Below are 23,344 nucleotides of genomic sequence, written 5' to 3'. Positions count from 1 at the left end.
AAACGCAGCACAGAATAGAGAGAGTTTTTCAATCGTAGATCAAAATAGCAAAAACGCAGATTTGGTCTTATATAGCTTGGTCACCTGTATCACCAAGATATAGTCATTGTTCGTCTGCAAGAAACATAGTGCCATTGAAAAACAGGAAGTGACACGATCGCGTTGTCTTCAAGCACTCAATGTTTTGCTTTTGTCTAAAGCTTTATAATATAAATTGGTTGTCCATCATTTTAAAGCCATACAACTAATTTCCCATACTATCGAGGATATGGTTATTTGGGTATGGAAAGATATTAAAAAAATCAATCCAAACGCCAACTACGGCAGAATCAGCTGGCAAGGATGCTGCGGCAAGATGGCTGACCATTTCATCGTGCAAACCCCATTGGCTCTCTCCATCCAGCATTTTAACTCCGGGACCCGGTTCGGAAAATGTCGTCACAAGCCCCGCCCGCCGCCTTTTCTTGCGGAACCAGCGTGGCTTTGAATTTTTTTTTTATTCTTACGTTTTCTTCTGCACGTCGCAAAGACTAATCAACATGGGAAAGAAGAAAGGTGGCAAAAATAAAAAGGACGATTATTGGTGCGTATTATACTTGCAGTCGTGTGCTTTTTTTATGTGACGCTAATAACGTTCATTTCCTCAGGGACACCGAATTTGCCGAGGATGCTGAATTGACCGGCGCAGCTCCTGTTGAGGACGACGTGGACACCTTGGAACAAAAAGCCGCCAACTTTGCCGCTTTGGCCGATCTTAATGAAGACGAGGATGACGGGTAGGTCACCCCATGGACACGGCATGAAAAGGATCGCTTTAACTGATTTTTCCTAACTTTAGTTTGATGGCCATGGTCAGCAAAGCTGCTAAGAACAAGGTGAAAAACAAGAAGAAGAAGAACAAGACGTCGGTAGAGGAAGAGGAAGAGGAGGAGGCACCTGCTGAGGAAGCGGCGCCGGAACCTGTTGCCGAACCTGCTGCTCAGGATGAAGAAGACGATCTCGATTGGGTCAACGACAATAAGAAGAACAAGAAGAACAAAAAGGCAGCTCCTGCTCCTTCTTCACCTGCTGTCAACGATGATGAAGAAGGCGGTGGACGTTTGCTCACAAAGAAAGAAAAGGAACGTTTAAAGAAGGAGCGTGCAAAGGAAGCCAAGCGCTTGGCTGCTTTGGAAAAGAAGGCACAGCAGGAAGCCGAAGATGCTGAACTCAACAAGGCGCTCGGTTTGGACGGCAAAGAGTCTCAGGAAGGAGGTGAAGGTGGCAAGTCCAAGTCTCAGATGAAGAAAGAAAAGAAAAAGAAGAAACTCGAGGCCGCTGAACAGGCAGCACCCGAACCCGTTGAAGCTCCTGTAGCCGCACCTGCTGGTGGCAAGGGTAAGAAGAAGGGTGCACCCGTTGCTGCCTTGCGTGTAAGTAGATCAGGATTATTTATCCATTTGCTTCTGATCTTGGAGCATGTCGATTAATTTACGTTTATATTTTCCAGAAAATGCTTGAAGCCCAGCGTGCAGCTGAGGAGGAGGCCCGAAAGAAGGCTGAGGAAGAGCGTTTGCGTATCGAGGAAGAGGAGCGCAAGGCGGCTGAGGAAGAAGCTGCTCGCGAAGAAGCTCGTCGTGTCAAGAAAGAAAAAGAGAGGGTATGTACTTAACATCATCTTTTTGTTGCTACGAAAATAAAGATTGACTCATGACGATATATTAGGCACGCAAAGAGCAATTGCGTAAGGAAGGTAAACTCCTTACCAAGGCTCAAAAGGAAGCTCAACGTCTTGCACAACTCCGTCATCAGCAATTGATCGAATCCGGTCAAGTCAAGATCCAAGCCTTCGAAGATTCTGGTGCTAAACCCAAACGACCTGTGTATGGCAAGAAGAAGAAGCCTACAAAGGAAGAATTAGAAAAGAAGAAGCAAGAGGCTGAAGAGAAGAAGCGTAAAGAGGAGGAGGAACGTAAGCGCAAGGAAGAAGAAGCAGCAGCAAAGAAGAAGCAAGAAGAGGAAGAAGAATGTAAGTCAATCTAAAAAATGCATATAATGGCTTATATGAAATTGTATCTAATCTGAGGGTTTCGTATCTAGCTGAGGATGATTGGGAAAAGGCTGCTTTGAGCTCTGAAGACGAAAAGGAAAAGAAGGACGAGGAGGAGGATGTCAAGGATGATTGGGAAGACAGCAGTGAGGAAGAGGAGGAAGAAGCACCCAAGAAACATGCTCCCGCCAAGGCTGACAAGAAGGAAGCCGCTCCCAAGCCTGCTGCTAAAGCTCCTACCAAACAACAAGAAGAATCGTCTGACGAGGAAGATTCAGAGGAAGATTCTGATGAATACAGCTCAGACGAGGATGACAGTTCCGATGAAGATAGCTCGGATGAGGAACTGACTGCCACTCAACGTCTTGCCCTCCAGAAGAAGGAGGAAGCGGCAGCTCGTCGTTTGCAACGTCAGAAAGAAGCCATGGCTGCCCGTTCCAAGGATGATCTTCGTTCTCCTATTTGCTGTATTTTGGGTCACGTCGATACTGGTAAGAAAATCGGTTTTACTTGGAATCAGAGGTAAAATCTCGATGATCTAATGCTTTGGGTTTCTTAGGTAAAACGAAATTGCTCGACAAGATTCGTCAGACCAATGTCCAAGAAGGTGAAGCCGGTGGTATTACCCAGCAGATTGGTGCTACCTACTTCCCTGCTGAAGCCATTGAGAAGAAGACTACTGTTTTGGGCGACAAGCGTGTGGAACAACTCAAGGTGCCTGGTCTGTTGGTCATTGATACACCTGGTCACGAGTCCTTCACCAACTTGAGAAGCAGAGGTAGTTCCCTTTGTAACATTGCTATCTTGGTCGTCGATATCATGCACGGTCTGGAACCTCAAACCCTTGAATCCATTCGATTGCTCCGTGATCGCAAGACGCCTTTCATTGTCGCCTTGAACAAGATTGATCGTCTTTTCGAATGGAACGCTATTCCCGATAACTCTTTCCAAGATTCGCTTGCCAAGCAGAAGAAGTCGGTTCAGCAAGAATTCGAACATCGCCTTCAACAAACCATGGTCGCCTTTGCCGAACAGGGTCTTAACGCCCAAGTTTACTACAAGAACAAGAATTTCGCCAAATACGTTTCTCTTGTGCCCACCTCTGCTCATACTGGTGAAGGTATTCCTGATATGCTCAACTTGCTTGTCAGCTTGACCCAGACCCGTATGAGTGATAAGCTTATGTATATTACTGAGCTTGAATGTACGGTGCTGGAAGTCAAGGTCATTGAAGGTTTGGGTACCACTATCGATGTGGTTCTTGTGAACGGTTGGTTGCACGAAGGTGACAAGATCGTGGTGTGCGGTTTGAACGGTCCCATTGTCACTCAAGTCAGAGCGTTGCTGACTCCTCAACCTCTTCGTGAATTGCGTGTCAAGTCGCAATACGTCCATCATAAATCTGTCAAAGCTGCTCTCGGTATCAAGATCTCAGCTCCTGATCTTGAAAAGGCCATTGCTGGTTCTCGTTTGCTTGTGTGCGGTCCGGATGATGACGAAGATGATCTCAAGGAAGAGGTGATGTCCGATTTGACAAACTTGATGACCTCGATCGATCGCACGGGTCACGGTGTGTGGGTGCAAGCTTCTACTCTGGGTGCTCTCGAAGCTTTGCTCGAGTTTTTGCGTACTTCCAAGATCCCTGTTGCCGGTATCAACATTGGTCCTGTGCACAAGAAGGACGTTGTGAAAGCTAGTGTCATGTTGGAAAAGGCCAAGGAATTCGCTGTCATGTTATGTTTCGATGTCAAGGTGGAAAAGGAAGCCGAAGAACTCGCAGATGAATTGGGTATCAAGGTGTTCACTGCCGACATTATTTACCACTTGTTCGATCGTTTCGTGGAATACAACGCAGCCATGAAGGAAATGAAGCGTAAAGAACAAGCCGGACAAGCTGTATTCCCCTGTGTCTTGAAGATGGTGCGCGGTGCCATTATCAACAAGAAGAATCCCATCATCATTGGTTGTGATGTGATGGAAGGAAGCCTGAGAATCGGCACGCCTATTTGCGTTGTGAAGACGGATCCCGAAACAAAAGAACGAGAAATCCATACACTGGGTACTGTGACGTCTATCGAACAGAATCACAAGCCTGTCGAGATTGTTAAAAAGGGCCAGGCGGGTGCTGGTGTGGCTGTGAAGATCGAATGCGCTGTTCACGAAACCCCCAAGACCTATGGCCGTCATTTTGATGATAATGATGAATTCTACAGTAAAATCTCCCGTCAATCGATTGATATCCTCAAGGAATCCTTTAGAAACGACTTGTCCAAGGAAGAATGGGGTCTCATTCTCAAGCTCAAGAAGATCTTGGGTGTCAACTAAATCATGGTCCAATCTAACGCATGCATGCACTTTCCTCTTTTTCCCCTATTATTCTTTTTTATCTAAAGCAATAAACTTTCTCATTATTTTTTCTTTCATGAATTCTCTATGCCCACGGGAATATCATTGCACACTACATGCGTCACGAATGATAGCGTTTTGCTCAATTGGGCTTCCTTGCCGCTTTCTGCCACGAATTGGAGGGTGAAATGTGGAGTAGGGATTACTTTATTACTTCACTTGCTTGACATTTATGGAGATATTGGACATGAAAGAATAAGTGGGTTGAAATGATTTTACTTTTGTGCTTTGTGATTTATGAGATACCGTGATTGGCGTACGATGCGATGTTCAATTGTCTATGAGGAAAGGGCGAGATTAACGGCACCCAGAACGCAACTGGCGAGATCTTCGTCTTGATATTCCCATCGTATCTGGAGCGTTTCTGGAGCGTCTTCGTGAAAGTTGAGAGTGATGTTTCGCAGAACAAGTTTGGTCGGATACCGTTCAATATAGTCAGGATTACCCAAAGCCTGGATCAAACTGACGTGAATCAAGTCCATGATGCGGCGATGGACGACCTCAGGTTCAGCAGAAGCAGATCTTCCACCTAGGTCCGGTAATAAGGTTCGAGTATTGAACTTTTTTTCGACTTGAAAGAACAGTTGACGACGTGACCCAGCGGACGACTGCGGAGACGCCTCTGAACTGAATAAACGGGACGTTTCCACTAATTCTACCTGAGACCATGATTGCCGCGCATTCTTTTCCGGTGCGCACGTTACTTTGACGGTAGCATGAATAGGTATCGATGACTGCGGCGATGATAGACTGCCCGCATTTTCAGACAGACTGTCGCTCTTGTTGACAAGGTATGACTTTAGTAAATCGGTGCTGATCCTGGCTGGAATGGCTCCACTGGTTTGCATGGTGATGGTGACACCGTTGGCAGGATTATAGCAAGGGATCCCGAATTCCTTCATGATCTTACTTTTGAGATAGTCCATGGTATCCGCTTGTCCATGGACCAACACCACGTTTCGTGGTTCGCAATGACGGATTAATTGCATGATACCTTTGGCGTCCGCGTGTGCACTAAAAGAGAGATTGCGAACCTGAAGGTTCACTTTCACCGACGTATACTTATCCAGCTCGATGGTTTTGAAGCCTTGCAACACTTTATAACCGACGGTTCCCGAGACACAGAACCCTGGCATGACAATCATATTCTTTGGATCGGGCGCCCACTTTTTAAAGATCTCCAACGAAGTACCGACGTTCAACATACCGGGCGTAGCGAAGCAAACCATGGGGCCGGGAATGTCCGCGTTGGCTCGATCCCAAGGCTTGATGTGCTTGAAATCAAACATGTTACGTTCGGCAAAGGTCGATTTAATTTTTTGGTTGGTCCAGTTGATGAACAGTTTATAAAACTGCGTGGCACGTTCGGTTAGGCCGGCTGAGAAGTAGATAGGGACGGTCAGACCCATACGCTCCCAATAAGATTCGATAAGGATACACAGTTCTTGTGCACGGCCGAGAGCGAAAACCGGAATCAGAACCTTTCCACCTTCTTGCACACAGTCGTGTACTTTCTTTAAGAAATCGCGTTCACGGGAGCGTTTCGAATCGCGAATGGTTGTGCCGTAGGTACTTTCGGTAATCAAAACGTCGGGTCGTATTTTATCAATCCAAGCGGATCCAAGGTGACGATCGGGTGTCATGTTATAGTCGCCCGTGTATACCAACGACTCCTGGCCGACACGCAAATAAAACATTGCTGCGCCAATGACATGGCCAGCATAGTAAGCTTTAATTTCCAATTCGTCGTCCACTTGGATCGTTTGGTGGAGGTTGATAGGCACGACTTTTTTCATACAGCGTTTGATCATTTCCGATGTAAAGAAGTTGGTCTCTCCCTTACGATCCACGGTGATTTTTCGATAATCCTCCAATAAAATTGGAGCAATGGCTTTAGTAGGATGGGTCATATAGATCGGACCGTCATAACCGCACATTTCGGTAAAGTAAGGAAGAGCACCACAGTGATCCAGGTGAAAGTGGCTAATGATCACAGCATCGAGAACATCGGTAAACTGGCCCGACTTTGAAATGTAACTGAAATCAGGGAAACGACGCGCATCGCTAAGCAAAGAAAGGAAAGATCCACTTGTTAGCATGAGCTATTATCACTCACAGTCTTATTCACCTACTTGTAACCCATATGAAATCCTATGTGAAAAAATGGGTTATTGATGAGTTTTTGGCACTACCATAATTTCAACTTACCACAGTCAAGCATGACATTCTTGCCACCAATGGTCACCAGAATACAGCTTCTACCGACGTCTTGACCTGTCAAAGGATATATCGGTCAACTGAGAGACGAGGATCTTGAAATCCAACTTACCGGCTCCTAGAGGAACAACACGAATTGGCATTATGGCATAAGAAAAAGGAACAGTAACAAATCAATGATACGCAAAAGAAATGTCTGCCTTTCAAAAAAGAAAAATCGCTGGATATTTTCAAGCTTCTTATGAAAACGAACAATCAGTAGACTGCAAAGATTGCCTTGCATAACTTGGCCACTGACACTTGGATAACAATTATAGACAAGTAATATTAACATGTTTTATGCTACTGTAATCTAATCTTGGGTTTTTCTTTCTGTAAGCATATTTTTGGCTACTTGTATTGAGCATAAGGATCGCGACCTGCAATTTCACGTCGAGCACCGAAACTCATGCCAGACTACAAGACAAATAATATGAGCACACGATGCACTTCAAACATTCACTGAATGTTATCAATCATTTTACCTGATTAGCGCCTTTGTTATATCCATATTGGTAAGTGTTGAAGACAGCATTGCTTGCATTCAGTTGTTCACGACTAAAGTTCTGCTCGTTCTTTTCTGCGAGCTTGGGTCCAAGAAATGTATTGCAAGTGCCAGCTTTGTAGCCATACCGTGATATAGCAAAGATAGCATCGACGACCTTATGTAGAGTCAGTATAAAAAGAATGACGCATACAATGAGCCTCCGGCTTATTACCTGCAGCATGTTCTTCTTCTCGTAAAGATCGACCGTCTGGAATAAGTTATGCTTTGGAACCCCTAACGCCTCAGCGCCAGCAAGGAACTTGGCAATATTTTCCATCTACAGCAATCAAAAATCAGTTGATTGTTCAGTCAGTTATAAGGTGGGGCCACTGCCATTACCTGTATGAAGGGCATGCGGGACTCTTTGTATTTACCCTGACCGGGAACGAGTTTCCCGATCACTCTATTCAAAAGCAGATCAGCTTCCGAGCCTGTCGGCCTACATTGTCTGAATTGCTCTCAATTTACTTGCAAAGAACGACCCCGTCTTTCAAGCTTTCGTGAAAGTCATCGCTGGGCAATGGTTCACCAATGGTGCTTTCTATCCATTCGCGAGCTTCCTGTTCACGTGCTACAGAGTACTTGGAATCAAGTTTCTCTTGAATTTCTACGATGCAATGGAGTTAGTATTTCCGGTTGCTATCAAATGGTGCTTTCGCATAATAACCTTTATCAAGGCCGTATAGAGTGCTCATGGTTTGTCCAAATCGGTCAAAAAATCGACATTCTATCTTTTATTTTCACGGACTTTTTTAATTCCGCAGAAAATGATGCAAGTCGAAACTCACAGGTCTGAATTATACTTACCAGACATCTCACTCAAATGATAATATCATAGGTAGACAACTCCTTGAATAACATACAAGCGTTGAGAGCAGTTACCTCTCCCTTCCCTTTAACCTTTCATATTACCATAGCAACAATGTCTTGTATCATGCATTTGTCATAAATCACAGTTATTCATCATGGAAAATGCAACAATTCATACAACCCTGGCGACCAGGTCATTTCGTTGAAATTCAATAAAACATTCAAGGCATACAAAATGCCCATTCCTTTTTTTCTTCTTTTGCTGCCGTATCCTCCGGTTCATTTGGATAGAGACTTGCTTCAGCAAACTGAAAAATCATGGGTGAAGGAACAATTGAAGAGGGCAAGGGAACTCTGATCAATCTCATCAAAAGCAGAGAAAAGATTTGGCGCGGAAAAACTCGCCAAAAGGCTGTGAAAATGAATGCCATGGTATCTGACAAGGCACCAGCGTTTTCCCTGAAGCATTTTACTTGCCTATCAAGGTCATATTTTTTAGATGAAAAAAAAAAAAAAAAAGACGAGCCAAGATGTCAAGGTTGAACAAATAATTTAAATACTGCGACTTTTCATGCTGAATAGATCATAGAAAAAGAACCAAGCTTCGGGTGAAACGTGAAACACATCATCCTGCTTTCTCCAAAAGTTTATTTCGTCCAAGTTCAGGAACAGCGATACTGCGGGTGAATACAGTGAATGATACGTCTCTTAGAAGATCTAGTCTTATGGACAATCTGTCGTACGCTTCTTCCGGTTGTGTGTGTGTTTCTGTGCCTTTTCGGGGAAAATAAGAACTGTGGATTGGAGTCTCCGTTGTCACACATTTGTGTTCATTGTAGGGGATAAGGGTAAACAAGCCACTTTTTGAATTGATCATGCAGCCAGGCTTCGCTTTCCGCTCCCTTTCTTTCTTCGGTTGCTCTGCTCGAAATAACTCTTTCCATGGTCTCTTTCTCATTTACAACACTCGCTATTTTCGCTGTGGCACAGCTCGCTTTATTAAAAACCATCGCGGCTGCCCTTGATTCCAATGCCAGTCAATGCCAAGGTATAACCGAGATCTCTGGGTGTTCAAAATTGCACTCAACTTTGCGAGATGTTCGATACTGAAAAAATTCGCAAAACTCCATTTAGGCGTCAATATTCTATTCCCAAAGCAAGATAGTGAAGTCAGTATATCCAACCAACAAACCGCCTATCTAGTGCTTGGTAAAGGAAAAAAAATCACACATCTTGTCTCACAAATGATTGGTTCGATTGTCTAATTTTCTTTATTCCAGGGAATACGAACGAAGGTGCCCATTTAAAGCAAGTTGATCTGTTACGGAAAGCTGGAGACAAGACCTTGTCGAAAAAGCTTTGGATCCCCGGTAACGATCAAGAGGAAATACTCAGTAAGGTGACCGCCGTGCAACAGGATCTAAGGAAGCTTGATACATCTTTGCCTGACACTTTCTGGTACCGGTAAGCTCTCGTTTAGCTATTTCTGATTTATAAAAAGAAATTAGATCAAGGGCGGCCTGTGAATCTATTTTAGTGAATGGAGAGTCGCGACTCCATGCCAACCAATCCCCACATTCTAAAATTGGACTTCCATTCCCTATTTTGCATAGGATTCACGTACAACAAGATGGAAAAGAGTGCACCTACGAATCCGACCCATTCAAGATTACGAAATAAACTTACATAGAAATTTATATCCCTGAAGACCTTTGATGACCTTATGCAAATAAAACGTTTACCCTTTATGCCAATAGGGAGTTTTCATTGTCCCTGTAATTCATAGGAAGCCAGTACTGAAACTCAGCATCGATAATCAGAGAGATCGTTGTTTGAGAAAAAAAAACATAAAACAAAAATCATCAATGTTTGTTTGAGCTCTCAAAGGAAACTTTCAAATGAAGGTGGTAAGGTACAATATACTTTAGCCTTTTAAAAGGTTATATGGCGATGGAAAAGTAGCAATACAAGAGCTGGATCATTTATTTATCTGAATTTTAGTCCGGACTCTTCAACCATCGCCAACTACAGATAATAAGAGTTCCCTGTTCGTGTCAGCATTCTTTTGGGGGGGGGTTCCCTAATGAATAGCATCTGATATGATGTATTCCACAATTGATTAAAATTTTACAAGATTTTCTTATGACGGATCGGTAAGAAAATCTGAGTGAAGATGCCGAGTCATAAACTCACCACAAGCCTATTATTTTCTTGAACGCCAGGATATAAGGTTGGTTGGTCTTTGATTCCCCTCGGTTATTTGAAATAGATTAACAAGAAGATTGAGGCCAGTCTCCCCTGACAGATTATTCAAAAAGGTCATAATTTCCGTCGATACTTTTAATGATTTCTACGAAGATTCCAGTGACTCCAATAAATTTTTGCCACGGCAAGTCCATTGCCGGAAGAAAAGCTGCATTTTTTATCCCATTATACTGTCGTTCTGTCCAAACTTTTGACCCTTTGACCAGCTTGGAAAATAAATAAAAAAAATTACAGCTTTCCGGCGCAAAAATACCGTTCCTCGACAAGTCCGGGAAATTTTGGTCAACAAAGGCCGGAAATAGCCGGATTATCACGTGACCGTCCGGGAAATTTTGCTTTTTGAATGACTATCATCTCCAGAATTTCTGGAAAAAAGGGCTTATAGCTCAGCGGTAGAGCGAGGGATTGCAGATCCCTAGGTCCCGTGTTCAAATCACGGTGGGCCCTTCTTTTTTGCAATTTTTCTCTGGGGATTTTTTTCTTTTTTTGTAACGAAGTGGAGTAAAAACTTTTTCTTTTTAACGATGGCTCGCCGTGGTTTATGCATAGCAAAAGATTTTTTGTTACAGAAAATACCACAATTGGTGAAAAAGAGCCAAATAGGGAGCAAAATTTTCTGATTTCTTTTGCTTGGTCGAGATTAAACACTGCCAACTCAGTTCTCCACAAAAGGATAATGAAATGATAAAGTCAAACGATATGGGTTTTATTCTAAGGATGCTGAAAAAAATGGTTTATATACGATTTACATTGAAGGAAGTGGGACATTTTCCTGGAAAAAAACCAAATGAAAGAAAAATAATGAAAAAAAAACTACTACTGAAAACGACTACAACAAAAGGGATGCTTTTGCTTGTTATTCTTTCTTTTTTTTTCTGTTTTTTTACTCTTTGCTGCTCTTCTTCTTTTCTTTCTTCTCCTTCTTCTCCTTCTTTTCCTTTTTCTCCTTCTTGTCCTTCTTTTCCTTCTTTTCGCCAGAGTCGGCGGTTGCTGCGGCTTCGGCCTTCTTGGCCTTCTTCTCCTTCTTTGACTTCTTGGGCTCAGCAGCTTCTTCGGCATCGTCAGCCTTTCGCTTCTTGGATGTCTTTTCTACTGCCACTTCGGTTTGCTCTTCTTCGTCTTCATCGAGATCCAAACCGGCCAACACCTTGTGCATGACATCAATGTTCTTCTCGGGAACAGCACCACTGTCAAAGAAAGCAAGACGTTCTTCCACCTGTGACTTTAAAGCTTGACCAAACTTATCGGTAGGTTTGTCTAATCATAATACACATACCGTCAATCATCACCCTCGAAAAATAAAGGATTCACATAAAAATATCCAAGATTTACGTACCAGAGAAACAATCGATTCTGGAGGCAATACTGCATTTGTTGGCGAGGTAACGAGAGATACGACCTTTGTTCTTGGCGCCAGCACGGCCAATGAAGGACGAGTGGTAGATCAAACCGTACTTGGGTGTGTTTCCTTTGGTCTTCAAGGCACGGAAGAGGGCCTTTTCAGCTCCCAGAATCTGTAAAGTGGAGGCTGGGTATTTGGATAAATTGGTCAACGAACCGGCTTGCGAGATCAATCGAGCACCAACGACTTCACCAATGACAGCGGCAAGGTTAGGTGCAACGTAGTTCATCTTGGTGATCAAGTAAGTGTGCAACTTGTGACGGTAATCGGCCAAGCTGATGACACGGTCAGCAAAGTTTTGAATATTGATCATATCGACGGGAGAAATATCGGTACCCATGGATGCACGAGCAGCATCCAAGATCTGCTTGGCAATCGTTTCATCACCATCGACGACTTCAGCCATGCTGTCGAGTTGTTCTTCAGACAATTCAGCCTTGTTCTTGATGATCTTGACCAATTTGGCGTATTTGTAGTTATCATTGACGATTTTCACAAGTTCAGGGAAATGCCACGAATACCATTCTCTGCAAAAAAATCAAAAACATCAGCCTTTTTTCTAAAGGAAATGAAAATGATGAATCTTTTTTACCTGACACGCATGGAGAATGTGTTGACATCCTTGTCCATTTGATCCAACAAGGCGATGGCTTGAATGATCATGTTATCGGCACGGTTGACGTTGAACTTAACCTTGGCACGCGAGTAGCTGTGACCGAGACCGAGTTGAGCCTTTTCGAGATCACCCTCCTTCAATTGGGAGAGCAACTTATCGGCCCACAAACGGATACCACGGACCAATTCTTGGACCATTTCATCGGAACTGCATTCGTAGCCGAGTTCGCCCTTGATAGCACCAGCCAAATTCTTTTCGGCGACACCGAGAGCGACCTTGCTCTTCTTGCTAGACTTGGGCATGTTCATTTCCAAAAAGGCCTTCAACGAAGGATTGACAATACCTAATGAAACCGATGGGTCAGAACTTTTTTAGTCAGTCACTGTGTCGATTAGCGAACAAGACATGGGTCGAGAGATTTACCTTCAGAGACGTCGTTGGCGTTTTCCAAAGCGTCAGCGGCACTCTTGAAAGGAGCAAAGGACTTGAGTTTGATCATTTTACCAAACTTGGCGAGATCGAGAACGGTATCCTGGACTTCTTGCAACTTGGCACCGATCTCCTCGGACTGAAGACGCTCGAAAAGAGCATAGCCGGAAGCTGTTTCGAACAACACGTAATTAACCTGCAAAAGGAAACATCAAAGGTGAGCATGCCCGTTGCCATTGCCATGGTTCATGATGGTGGTTGTCAAAAAATCTTACCATGGTGAAGTGAAAGGCCGTGAAAGGATCGGATCTTCAAAACTTTTTGTTATTGGAAAAAAAAACTGAAAGCCAATTTTTTGTGGCGCCTTTTTTCGTGACGGCTAATATTGCCCGTGCCAAAAAAAATTAGTTTTCGAGGTTTTTGCGGGAAAGTCAGACATTCGATCACTGGGTGTCGGACAAAATGGTTCACACACCCCGCACAAAGCTCGCGTATAAGTGGAATAAATAGAAGCGACGATTTAATGGTATATGACACTGTTGGCATCAGATAACTGATCATCTCTGTTTTTTTGCAATATTCTTGGTCCTTATTTGTAGTGTTGAGTTTTTGTGGCACCTCAAATCAGTTATCTGAGAGACATGGCTATGCATCGGCCGGCCTGTCTTGCACAGGTTTGACTGAACTGGACTGAACCTGGACCGAGCTGGACGGAATAATTTAGTCCAATGGCCGGTGTCTGAAACTGTATTGGGTTTCGAACAATATGGTGATGAATGGCGGTATTGGGACAGACCGGTGCCGTGTTGTACATACAGTAGTGATGAAGTGAGTGCGTGAGCGAGGTGGATGTGGGCCAGTTGGGATCCGATATAGGGTGGTCTCACAAACATTTTCCCCTCTTTGATGCCAAATGAGCTGCAGGCAACCTTTTGGGTCCAAACGGACAGCGGACTGTGGAATACAAGGAATCCCACTTTTATGTGAAAAAGGGGATCTGCCAATGGGAAGCGATTGATTGATTTTTTTTTTGGGAATGAATGGTAACAACATTCACAGGGTCCACGTGCATATGTATGTTTCTTTTTCCTTTAAAAGGGCAATGTCGTCTTGAACATCCAGTGTAAACAAAAAGTTGTATTGTTAGCAGCTTATTCGCTCTTTGAACACGGTGTGCCGGTTTTTCGAGCGGGTCCTTTTTTTACTTCATTTTTGATATGGATGATGTTTGGACTTGATAATTCACTGCAGTTCTAATTCATGCTTTTGCTTTTGTTCTGACGTAATCGTTGTTGATGGTTTTATTTGGCTGAATAAGGAGACTTGAAAGAAATTCGGTTTTCCCTTCAACTTTTGGGCGTGCGCTTGTTCAATTTTGAAAAAAAAAGAGTTGCTGATCGTCAACCGTTTCCCTACCTTTTTTTTTTTTTTAATTCTCTTTACCTTGCGAAAGATTAGTGTTTTTTCACTTGGCTGTTGCATGGGAAACTTGGTTCTCGTTTAATTTCGGTGCTTGCAAAGAAAAAAAAGGAATCCTCTCATTGTCGGCCTCGCTGTCTATTTTTTTTTCTCTCTCTTTTCTTTTTTGTTATTCTTCCTGTCTGCACTCCGGAAACCCGCTCGTTACCGTGACGCAGAAATATCGTCCTTTTTAATTCTCTACGGACCATGTCTTTTGCAACTAACTCGAAACCACACGGTAAAAAGCAAGAGGTTGGCCAGCCAAAGCAACCTGCAAAGTAAGCAAGTCTTTCTCATTTTTCACAAACAAAAACAATCACCAAATAACGGGTAATCCAGATCGTTTAATGGAAAACAACTTAGCCGTCCAGGCAATAAGAAATGGAGCAATGCCAACACGCCTGGTAACCGCACAGCCTATAACAACAGTAACAACAGTCCCAGTAACCATTTCCCCTCTCCTACCGCAACATCCACCGCTGCCCCTTTGTCACATAAACCAGCCGATGCCTTGAGTGAAGATCACGAAACGGCCAAACATTTGCATGACCGAATGCTATTCCTGCTCAGCAATTTGGTGGTAACGTACTCGTAACTGGGGAAAAAGAGCGGGATGAAAAATGGGAACACGGCATCTAATCCGATGGGATGTTGACATGGGTTTACAGGGAACGGTCGTTCAGGTCACGGTGAAAAATGGTAGCAAATTTGAAGGTGTCTTTCACAGTGCTTCCACCCAAGGCGAGCTTGATATCTGTTTAAAACTGGCTAGAAAGATTCACGATCCTCAGGCACCACCCTTGACCAAGGGTACCACCAATCCCAATCCAATCAAACCCTCCCTGATTATTTTTTCAAAGGACTTGGTGGAAATTAATGCTGCCGATACTGATCTCACGGCGGGTGACATGGTCACAGAGAAAGACAGTAAGTCATGAACGGAATCAAGCACGCACAAAACGACAACAATTTTTCTTGCTGGGTGGGGTGGGGGATTGTTGACAGATAACACACAGAAACCAACTGACATGTGTATGTTTCCTCGGTTTAGCTTTCAAGACCGATACCGATATTTCCGGACGCATGGAGATTAGAGAACGTGAACTTCACAAGTGGAATCCGGAAGGTCATGAGGCTGGAGCATTTGATGCATTGGAAGGCGATTTGGAGTCACCGTCTCAAGGTTCGGGATCATGGGATCAGTTTGCTGCCAATGAGAAACTGTTTGGGTTGAAGACCGATTTCGACGAGGAAATATATACAACCAAGTTGGATCGATCGGCTCCCGATTTCAAGGATCGTGAAAAGAAGGCCATGGAGAAAGCGGCAGAAATTCAAAAGTCGTCCGCTGCCACCACCAATGTTCACTTATTAGAGGAACGCGGCTTGTTGGATGACAGTAACATAGATGAAGAAGACCGTTACGGCGCCGTGGTACGTGACGTGAATCCCAACAGGTACATGCCTCCTGCCCTGCGTAAGCAAATGCAGCAAGCTTCGCCGAGTGGCAAGAAGAAAGACGGGGCCGACGATCATGAACCGACAATGGCCAAGTCGCCATCCACCAATTTGCCACCCAATAGCCCCTTGCATAAACTGATGACCAATTCGCTCCCCAAAATCGGAGCACAGGCCGCCTCTCCTGTGGCCAACTTGGCCAATATCCGTCAAGACACCCGATCACCGAATGCCCAACCTCCCATGGATAAGGTAGGCCTCGACATGAAAAACAAAAGTGACGACTGGAGACTAAAAAAAAAAAAAAAGCTTACCGAAGGAACTCATCCCAAGCGAATCGAGGCTGAAATTGCCACCACCTTTCGACAGTTTGCTTTGCAGGAAAAGGACAAATTGCATGCTAAAAAACAAGCCCTCCAGAAAAAGGAAAAGGACAGTCGTCTAGCTGAATTGATGAAGTTCCATCAGAGCTTCCGACTTGATATGCCGGTGCCACCGGATCTCGCTCCTTTGCTGTCCAAGGGCAAGAGACGTACCAGTCCTACTGAACCGGGAAAATCCACCTCGCCTTCGCCCTCGGAAACCAAGAAACCGGCTGTGGCTTCTTCTCCTTTGACCGGAGTGACCACAGATGAGAATAAGGAAAACGTTGAACCTGCATCCACCAAACCTAAACCATTGTCTGACGCCGATCAGTCTCCTGAACCCAAAGAAAAGCCGACCGAAACCAAACCCGTCAAACCGGCCAATTCTGCATTCAAATTCAATGTCAAAGCTTCCGAGTTTAAACCGAATCCTACCGCACCTGCATTTGTTCCGGTAAGTCGCGCCTCTATTGTTCTATTCTTTTATTGCTTCCATGGGCTGACAAAACGATGTTGTTGGATTTGATCATTAGGGAGGAGGAGCACGATCGACGACTGAAGCCTCGTCGCCGTTCTTTGCTGGTCGCCAGCTGAAAAGAGGAGTCGCAGCTGAACCTTTAGTGATTGCCGAAGCGTTTACCCCATCTTTTAGCAAAGGCAAAGATGTTCCAGCCAATTCAGTTGGTAAGTGTACTTGAATTTCTCTGAACCTCAGGACGCAATGTCCACTGATTCCGAACGGTTGTATTAGGACCCACATGGCCGTTTGGAACCAAACAGTATCGACATCAATTCCATCAATTTGCTCACTATGATGATGATGTCTTTACTGGCTATCCTTCGCCCAATTTCCCTTACGGATATCCTCCGTACCGTTATCCACAGGTAAGTGACGCAAAAAAGTCTCTCTATTCCATCCATGTCCGTGCCTCGAGACTAACTTTCTTCTCCGCAGCAATTTATCCCCGGTATGTCGCCAATTCCTGTGCAACAGCCTAATCACGTTCCATACATGAGCCCTCAGGTAAGAAAAAGCAATGTGGTTCAAACAGAACATTTAAAACTCATCGTTTTATTTTTCTCCTATTCACACTAGTTTGTTCCTAATGTTCCTATCTCGGCCGCACAAATGCCACCGACTGGTGCCCCGCCCGCTGTAGCTTACAGTCCGCAGATGGCCAATGTGTCTCCTCGTAAGTATCGGAGGGCGTCTGTCGGCGGAAAAATTGCGCAATACTCACATTCAAATATTAGATGGATCACCTTTTCCACAAGGGTTCCCATCGCCTCAGCGATCTCCCATGGCACCTCACGGGATGCCGCCTCAAGTTTATCAATACCAAGGAAATGTGCCGCATCAAGGTCCAATGATGATGCGTCACCCTGCCGAGATGATGCCACCAAATCCCGGGCCGGGCGGTCCTGTCATGGTGACAAGACCCATGATGGTCGATGCAAACCACATGCCGTATCCGCCTTCCCAAGAAACGACCTCTCGTAAGTTTAATTGTACTGCACAATCAAGCTAGATACAAATCGTGCTAATGCTGAACTGGTTTAGCTTCGCCAGAGTCCGTGGCTGAACCATCCCCGTCCACCTACTCTTAGCTCTGCTTCCTGATTTAAAATTAGGTTCCTGGCTTCAGAAAAAAAAGAAAAACCTAAAAAAAAAACTAGTGATCCCCTTCTCTACCCTCAATCTTTCTTCTATTAAACTACACTCAAAAAGAGAGAAAGAAAAGACATAGCGCGATAACGAGCTACTTAAACGCGTAGAAAAGTAACGCAAATATTTGCCAAAAAACTAGATGTAGCCGTGGGTTGGCTTATCTGATTGTCTACAGAAGATGATGATGTCAAAAAAAAGGATGGGGGGAAAACCAAAAACCACGTGTAATCTTTGTGCGGAAATGTCTTGGCGACTCCAGGTGATGTATGTTTGAGATCAAGTTTACGTTCTTGGATTGATTGGGCGACATGGGTATGATTGGACAGCGGGGCATTTGGATATCGTTGCCTCGTTTTACAAACTTTTTACTGATTGTCATAATATCACCAAAAGGATAAAATAAATGCAACTAAAAATATATGGCTGTCATCATATTTTTTTTTGTCGATCAGCGTGTAACCCCGCTGTAGCCTGTAATGGTGCCAGTTGCACGTTGTGTATCAAAATTGTTGCACAAAATGGAAGATCTTCAGTTGGTGGGTTCAAGCTGGGAAAACTAGCTCAAATTCCCCGTAGCCATTTTACAGCTGGTCATGGTGAGGATCCATTTCCCGAATTTGATGGCTCGATTCGGTGAGTTGTGGTACCTCTGTGGCTATTCTTGCATTGAGCAGGAGTTCTCATTGCACGATCTCTCCCACGCGACCAACCTATTTTTACGAGACTGGTAAAGCTATTCTTCCTCCGAACCGACAACAAAAAATAGATCTATCAGGGTGGAGTTCTCATCGACGGTCTCACTTTGGATTGACTGACTTTTTTTTTTCTTATTTTCTTATTCACGTCGCGATGGTCCTGTGCAACCTCGCCATCGTTTAGGCCTGGATCGCCCTCTAAGGATAAAAACCGCTGGTAGCTCAGTGTTAGCTCAGGTTTTTTTATTTTTATTTTTTCGCTCGCCTTCGTCATTCGTTTTTTGTTCTAATTATAATAGCCTCCTTTCATTATATATAGTACTCGCTACTTTTCATTCCTTTTTTACTTTACGCGAAAATAACTGTTCTCTTGTTCCTATCATGAGATTAATTTGGGGTGTTGCTATTGCCCTTGTTGCCGGTGTTACGCCTGATGTCTTGGCCGCTCCCAAGCCAAGTCAATCCCCTCAGTTGCAATATACTGTTACTTGTAAAAAGACCTACACCGTTGTTCCCAATGATGTGGTACGTATTTCTCTTGGGTTGATCACGTCCATCAAAATATCACTCACATTTTGATTTTTAATATATTGATTAGTGTTATAAAATTGCGGATGCTTTTGGCATTACTACCAGCCAATTGAAAAAGTGGAACCCTTCCAGTAAGTATTTATGGCACACCAGTGGAGAATAGTGTCGCTTATATGAATCCTTTTATCACAGTTAATCCTGACTGTACCAATTTGTACATTGGACAGTCGCTTTGTTTGAGGTAAATTTCATTAACACTGCCATTAAAAAAGCTCGTGATTTAAAAAAATCTGTTCATTTATGTTTAGTCCACCTGTGACCAATTCGGCTACCATGCCTTCAGGCAGCAAGAGTATCCCAAGCAAACCTGCCAAAACAACCAACGTTCCTATGCCTACCGACTCGGCCAATACTTGCTCTACTAATGACGATTGTCCTGGTGTTTAGTAAGCTTCACGCAGTCCATGAAAAGTTGCTGTGGTTCATGAGTTGACCTTTTTTTTTTTTGTTTCTTATGTTTATTATAGCTGCTGCAACTTGTTCACGAATCAATGTGTGCTTGATCCCAAAGGCAACATTTGTGATATCCAGCCTACGACGCGTGTGACCAGCAAGACCATGAGCAATGGAAAGCCCACGGTGACTCATGTCACTTCCAAGGTGCCCCGTCCTTCCACAACCCCTGCGCCTTCGTATCCAACCGGTTTAACCGTTGCCGTCGAAAGCCAGCAAGATTTCTGCTTGTTTTTGCCCCGTTCGCCCGGTAACAAGGACGACCACGGCGGAAAGGTCGATCCTGATGCTATTGCTGATTCGGAAAAGAATGCTGTTGCCTTCTGTACCCGTCCCAACGTGAATGCTCCTGGCTCTGGCTTGCTTCCTCGCGGTTTCATTAAATCGGCCAAATTCCAGCAGAATACCGCTGCCGGTTTTGTGCAAGTCACGGGTAAAATCGATCGTTCAAAATACTCTCTTTCCAGCCAAGACGGCGGTGGTCAATACGACAATCACGGTGCCGGATCGCCTCCTCACTCGGCTTGCAAGGGCTACCCCTACTACGTCTCCTTGATCGAGCCTGATATTAATGGCTTCTGTATCCGATGGTAAAAACTTTTGATACAATGACGCATGTCTATGGTACTGATCTTATTTTACTCGTTTTTGTAGCTGCCAATCTTACAAGGATTGCAATGCCGGAAGAAGTGCTTACGGTTGCCACCGTGTTGTACCTCCATTGTAATTTTTGTAAATGTATGCCTCCACAAAATTTTATAGCCAATGATAAGGTTCATAATAATGAAAAAAAAATTGCCTTCTTTGGGCGCTTTCAAGCCTTTTTTGGGTTTTTTAATTTTCTGCTTGTTTTTTGCTTGCTTTGCTTTTCTTCATTTTCTGCCAGTCTTCTCATTTTCAGCTTTTTGTGTAATGACAGGTTCAGGAAGTAGCCATCAAGAAATTGTCATTGCTACCGAGACTACACCTCTTGTCAACAATGGCAACGGTGGCTATGCTACCGTTCAGTCGACCGCCACATCGTCCTCATCCCCAGCTCACGCTGATCATGCTGCACGACGCAAAGAAGTCGTGGGATTACTGTTGATGACTTTATCTGCGTTGGGATTCTCGTCCATGTCCTTATTCGTTAAACTAAGTGGTGCTAGTTTTCCGTCCTTCGAGATCGTCTTGGCTCGCTCCATTGTCCAGGCCGTCCTGGGGTTGATTGGCTGCGCCATCTTTAAAGTAAACCCTCTTGGCAAACCCGGGGTGAGAGGCTGGCTGTTTTTCCGGGGTTTAGTAGGCTCCTTAGGTTTGGCTTTATTCTTTTACAGTATCACCCAGTTACCCCTTGCCGACGCCACAGGTAATGGCATATTCAATTTTTATGCCCCACATCCCGTCGTTAAACACACCTATTTTGTATGCTTTAGTTGTGTTCTTCTTGAGTCCCGCTTTCACGGCCATTCTCGCTGCCGTGGTTTTGGGTGAATCTTTCACCTTGTTCGATGGATTATGCTCAGTCATGTGTCTTTTTGGCGTTGTCCTTGTCTCCAAGCCGCAATTTCTTTTTGGAGGCGACGCCAAGTTGCCAAACGGACAAACGGAAGCACAACGTTTAATGGCGATTTTCGCTGCCCTGATTGGTGCCATGATGTCTGCGGTTGCTTATTGTACGGTCCGCAAAATCGGCAAAGGTGCACATTTCATGGTGCATGTGGTCTATTTTGGTGTCATTTCCACCCTTATTAGTCCTATCGGTCTTTTGACGCTGCAAAAATTTGTCATGCCCCACGGATGGTACGAGTACTCAGTCCTCTTCTTGGTAGGCTTGATGGCTTTTGCTGGTCAATGTCTACTTAATCAAGGGTAAGTGAGGAAAAAAGGGAAGGGAGACAGAAGGGCAGCATAACTCATTCTTGGCATGATATCAGTTTGCAACTTGCTCCTGCCGGTCCAGGTAAGCCAGTTTACAAAGAACTCAATACTGGAGTTCGTAAGCGATACTGATCTAAATCGAATGCATGCATATTTTCTAGGAACATTGATGCGTATGAACGACGTTGTTTTCGCCTTTTTGTTTGGTATCTTTATCCTTCATGAATACCCCGACTTTTACAGTATTTTGGGTGCCATTGTCATTGTAGGTATGACCACTGCATTGGGTTTACACAAATGGTTCCTCCATGCTGGCCGATCTGCATTCACTCGAAAGTAGGCCCATTGGGTAATACACATCACTAGAAAGTATGGATCTTCAAGTCATTATCATTTTTGAAAAGAAGTCTCGCAAAAAACATTTTTTACAAGTCGATAATATAATAGATCGTTTTATATAGACAGTACATTATATGCAAAGTTATTGGGTTAGATGAGCATAGTGTGACATGTTAAGTTGGCTAGTTGGCTCAGTAAAATAGAATTGAGTATTGTGATATCGTATATGCCGAGGAAATGTTTCGACTATTACAGTAGGCTGGCAAGAGGAGAGTGGGTTTATTTTTTATTTTCTATTCTTTTTTTTTTTTTTTTGCGCATGGACCGGCCCGGGGTTTTGAGTGATCGTTTTACCAAGAATTCATGCCAAGATCACGGACAGTTTCTCGATTGTGGACTAGAGTGATGATGGTTTGCGATCTGTGAGACAGGTTGAACTTTTGAATCTCGGCATCGGTGATGACGGTATGGCCATTTTTTGCCGTTTGAGGAGAGGTGGTGTAGGATCCATACAGAAAGTCGCTTTCGTAATAATCGCGGGTCAGAGTGACGTGCTTGAGGCTGGGAATAAGCTGTATCAATCGATGAATAAATTGCATCGAGGTGCTCTCCGGAAGACCATGGACGTATAACCAGCGAAGCTCTGGAAACTTGTCGTGCGTGCATATAAGCTCCTGGTTCGAGTAAGAAAGCAACGAACACATCATGTTGAAAGACACTTCCAAACGTTCCAAATGACAGAGTGATATGATCGTTTTCGTCAACGAGGGATATTCTTTGTCAAGCTCTTGGTGATGATGCGCTATATCGAGTGACCGCAGAGTACGATGGCAAGCACTTAGCAGCTTTTCCATAGTCGCACCGGAGCAAGAGGTGTCGTCCAAGCCCAGTAATTGAAGATGAATATTGTACTTTGCTAAAATAAGGAATCCATTCTCGGTTATTTTGCGACACCCGCTCACATCGATCTCTTTGAGTTTGATGGTACGAAATTTCGCCAGAGAATACATAGCAACGTCGGATATACTGGAACAATTGCGCATGGAGATGGACTGTAGTTCGCCCCGGTGAGCCAGAGCTGCCACGCCTTCATCAATGTTACTGGCAATCCCATCGAGCTTCACGTGCTGAAGACAAGGTAATCTGGCGGAGAGAGCACACAATGTCGCGCTGCTGATATTGTCGCAGTAAGATAAATCTAACGTATGCAGATGCCGCAGTTCATAGCGAGGAGGCAGTGAGTTCCGGCATTGGAGAAATGAGGTCCGCGACAACTGTAGTACTTGCAAGTTGGGTGTGTAGCGAAGAAGATATTCAAAGAAATACGAGGGTACTCGTTCGTACAGTGAATCTTCAATGTGGCTGACGTCCAAGTGTTTGATAAGTGCTGCGGTTTCCGGACGAAAATGCGGTAATAAATCCACCCATTTTACCAGCAGATGCAGAGCGTCATGGACATGACCATCGTGGAATGAAGGTTTCTCCAGCAATTGCTGCATGATCATTTGGTGAAAGCTGGTATCGACGGCGGCACATGATTTGTATTCCGCGCAAGAAAGATAAGGAAGGGTATGCTTGAAGGCTAAATACAACTTTTGTCGTTGACTGGCAGTCAGCTGTCTGCGGAAAGGATTGTAATCTGACGGTTCATGGATCGATACATTGGCTGCATGAATGAATGCCATGGCAGTAA

The 23,344-nt window shown here is 44.2% G+C and overlaps 9 protein-coding genes and 1 non-coding gene across 10 annotated transcripts; 6 read left to right on the top strand and 4 right to left on the bottom strand.

Annotated features, from left to right (window-relative positions):
* The first annotated feature begins 385 nt into the window (after positions 1-385).
* BYT42DRAFT_579594 (uncharacterized protein) lies at positions 386-4,474 on the top strand. Its single transcript, XM_051569415.1, has 7 exons — positions 386-583; positions 648-776; positions 839-1,412; positions 1,490-1,639; positions 1,705-2,008; positions 2,080-2,520; positions 2,589-4,474. The coding sequence occupies exons 1-7, from the start codon at positions 540-542 to the stop codon at positions 4,352-4,354; spliced, it is 3,408 nt and encodes a 1,135-aa protein (XP_051421338.1). The 5' UTR covers positions 386-539; the 3' UTR covers positions 4,355-4,474.
* A 37-nt stretch (positions 4,475-4,511) lies between these two features.
* On the bottom strand, positions 4,512-6,845 carry BYT42DRAFT_579593 (beta-lactamase-like protein). Its single transcript, XM_051569414.1, has 4 exons — positions 6,765-6,845; positions 6,644-6,709; positions 6,568-6,586; positions 4,512-6,499 (listed from the first exon to the last, which is right to left on the bottom strand). Exons 1-4 carry the CDS (start codon positions 6,793-6,795, stop codon positions 4,714-4,716), a joined length of 1,902 nt encoding a protein of 633 aa, XP_051421337.1. The 5' UTR covers positions 6,796-6,845; the 3' UTR covers positions 4,512-4,713.
* A 3-nt stretch (positions 6,846-6,848) lies between these two features.
* Positions 6,849-7,946, bottom strand: BYT42DRAFT_579588 (calponin homology domain-containing protein). Its single transcript, XM_051569413.1, has 6 exons — positions 7,906-7,946; positions 7,707-7,845; positions 7,578-7,641; positions 7,411-7,515; positions 7,177-7,353; positions 6,849-7,108 (listed from the first exon to the last, which is right to left on the bottom strand). Exons 1-6 carry the CDS (start codon positions 7,931-7,933, stop codon positions 7,043-7,045), a joined length of 579 nt encoding a protein of 192 aa, XP_051421336.1. The 5' UTR covers positions 7,934-7,946; the 3' UTR covers positions 6,849-7,042.
* A 741-nt stretch (positions 7,947-8,687) lies between these two features.
* BYT42DRAFT_579586 (uncharacterized protein) lies at positions 8,688-9,834 on the top strand. The gene is made up of 4 exons (XM_051569412.1): positions 8,688-9,096; positions 9,183-9,257; positions 9,329-9,512; positions 9,662-9,834. The coding sequence occupies exons 1-4, from the start codon at positions 8,991-8,993 to the stop codon at positions 9,726-9,728; spliced, it is 432 nt and encodes a 143-aa protein (XP_051421335.1). The 5' UTR covers positions 8,688-8,990; the 3' UTR covers positions 9,729-9,834.
* An 854-nt stretch (positions 9,835-10,688) lies between these two features.
* On the top strand, positions 10,689-10,760 carry BYT42DRAFT_t111. Its single transcript has one exon. It is a non-coding gene; the product is annotated as a tRNA-Cys (tRNA).
* Positions 10,761-10,880: 120 nt separating this feature from the next.
* Positions 10,881-13,127, bottom strand: BYT42DRAFT_579582 (uncharacterized protein). The gene is made up of 5 exons (XM_051569411.1): positions 13,036-13,127; positions 12,755-12,956; positions 12,308-12,674; positions 11,650-12,242; positions 10,881-11,570 (listed from the first exon to the last, which is right to left on the bottom strand). Exons 1-5 carry the CDS (start codon positions 13,036-13,038, stop codon positions 11,197-11,199), a joined length of 1,539 nt encoding a protein of 512 aa, XP_051421334.1. The 5' UTR covers positions 13,039-13,127; the 3' UTR covers positions 10,881-11,196.
* Positions 13,128-14,476: 1,349 nt separating this feature from the next.
* BYT42DRAFT_579577 (uncharacterized protein) lies at positions 14,477-17,825 on the top strand. The gene is made up of 10 exons (XM_051569410.1): positions 14,477-14,801; positions 14,890-15,148; positions 15,273-15,931; positions 15,989-16,498; positions 16,578-16,728; positions 16,796-16,929; positions 17,000-17,068; positions 17,141-17,237; positions 17,299-17,541; positions 17,606-17,825. Exons 1-10 carry the CDS (start codon positions 14,775-14,777, stop codon positions 17,650-17,652), a joined length of 2,196 nt encoding a protein of 731 aa, XP_051421333.1. The 5' UTR covers positions 14,477-14,774; the 3' UTR covers positions 17,653-17,825.
* Positions 17,826-18,673: 848 nt separating this feature from the next.
* BYT42DRAFT_579575 (uncharacterized protein) lies at positions 18,674-20,296 on the top strand. Its single transcript, XM_051569409.1, has 6 exons — positions 18,674-18,933; positions 19,007-19,070; positions 19,132-19,180; positions 19,248-19,385; positions 19,467-20,042; positions 20,107-20,296. The coding sequence occupies exons 1-6, from the start codon at positions 18,790-18,792 to the stop codon at positions 20,177-20,179; spliced, it is 1,044 nt and encodes a 347-aa protein (XP_051421332.1). The 5' UTR covers positions 18,674-18,789; the 3' UTR covers positions 20,180-20,296.
* A 68-nt stretch (positions 20,297-20,364) lies between these two features.
* Positions 20,365-21,652, top strand: BYT42DRAFT_501056 (uncharacterized protein; the record flags this gene model as incomplete). Its single annotated transcript, XM_051564748.1, has 4 exons — positions 20,365-20,800; positions 20,868-21,303; positions 21,369-21,394; positions 21,474-21,652. 4 exons carry the CDS (start codon positions 20,365-20,367, stop codon positions 21,650-21,652), a joined length of 1,077 nt encoding a protein of 358 aa, XP_051421331.1.
* Positions 21,653-22,532: 880 nt separating this feature from the next.
* On the bottom strand, positions 22,533-23,336 carry BYT42DRAFT_500997 (uncharacterized protein; the record flags this gene model as incomplete). The annotated part of the gene is made up of 1 exon (XM_051564744.1): positions 22,533-23,336. A coding segment is annotated over one exon (804 nt), but the record flags the coding sequence as incomplete, so codon positions are not given.
* Positions 23,337-23,344: the final 8 nt, after the last annotated feature.

The sequence above is a fragment of the Radiomyces spectabilis genome (genome assembly GCF_025331425.1).
Source record: "Radiomyces spectabilis strain NRRL 2753 chromosome Unknown BYT42scaffold_10, whole genome shotgun sequence".
NCBI classification, from domain to species: domain Eukaryota; kingdom Fungi; phylum Mucoromycota; class Mucoromycetes; order Mucorales; family Radiomycetaceae; genus Radiomyces; species Radiomyces spectabilis.
The sequence above is the reverse complement of the archived record's forward strand: the minus strand, read 5'-3'. Positions and strand labels throughout refer to the sequence as shown.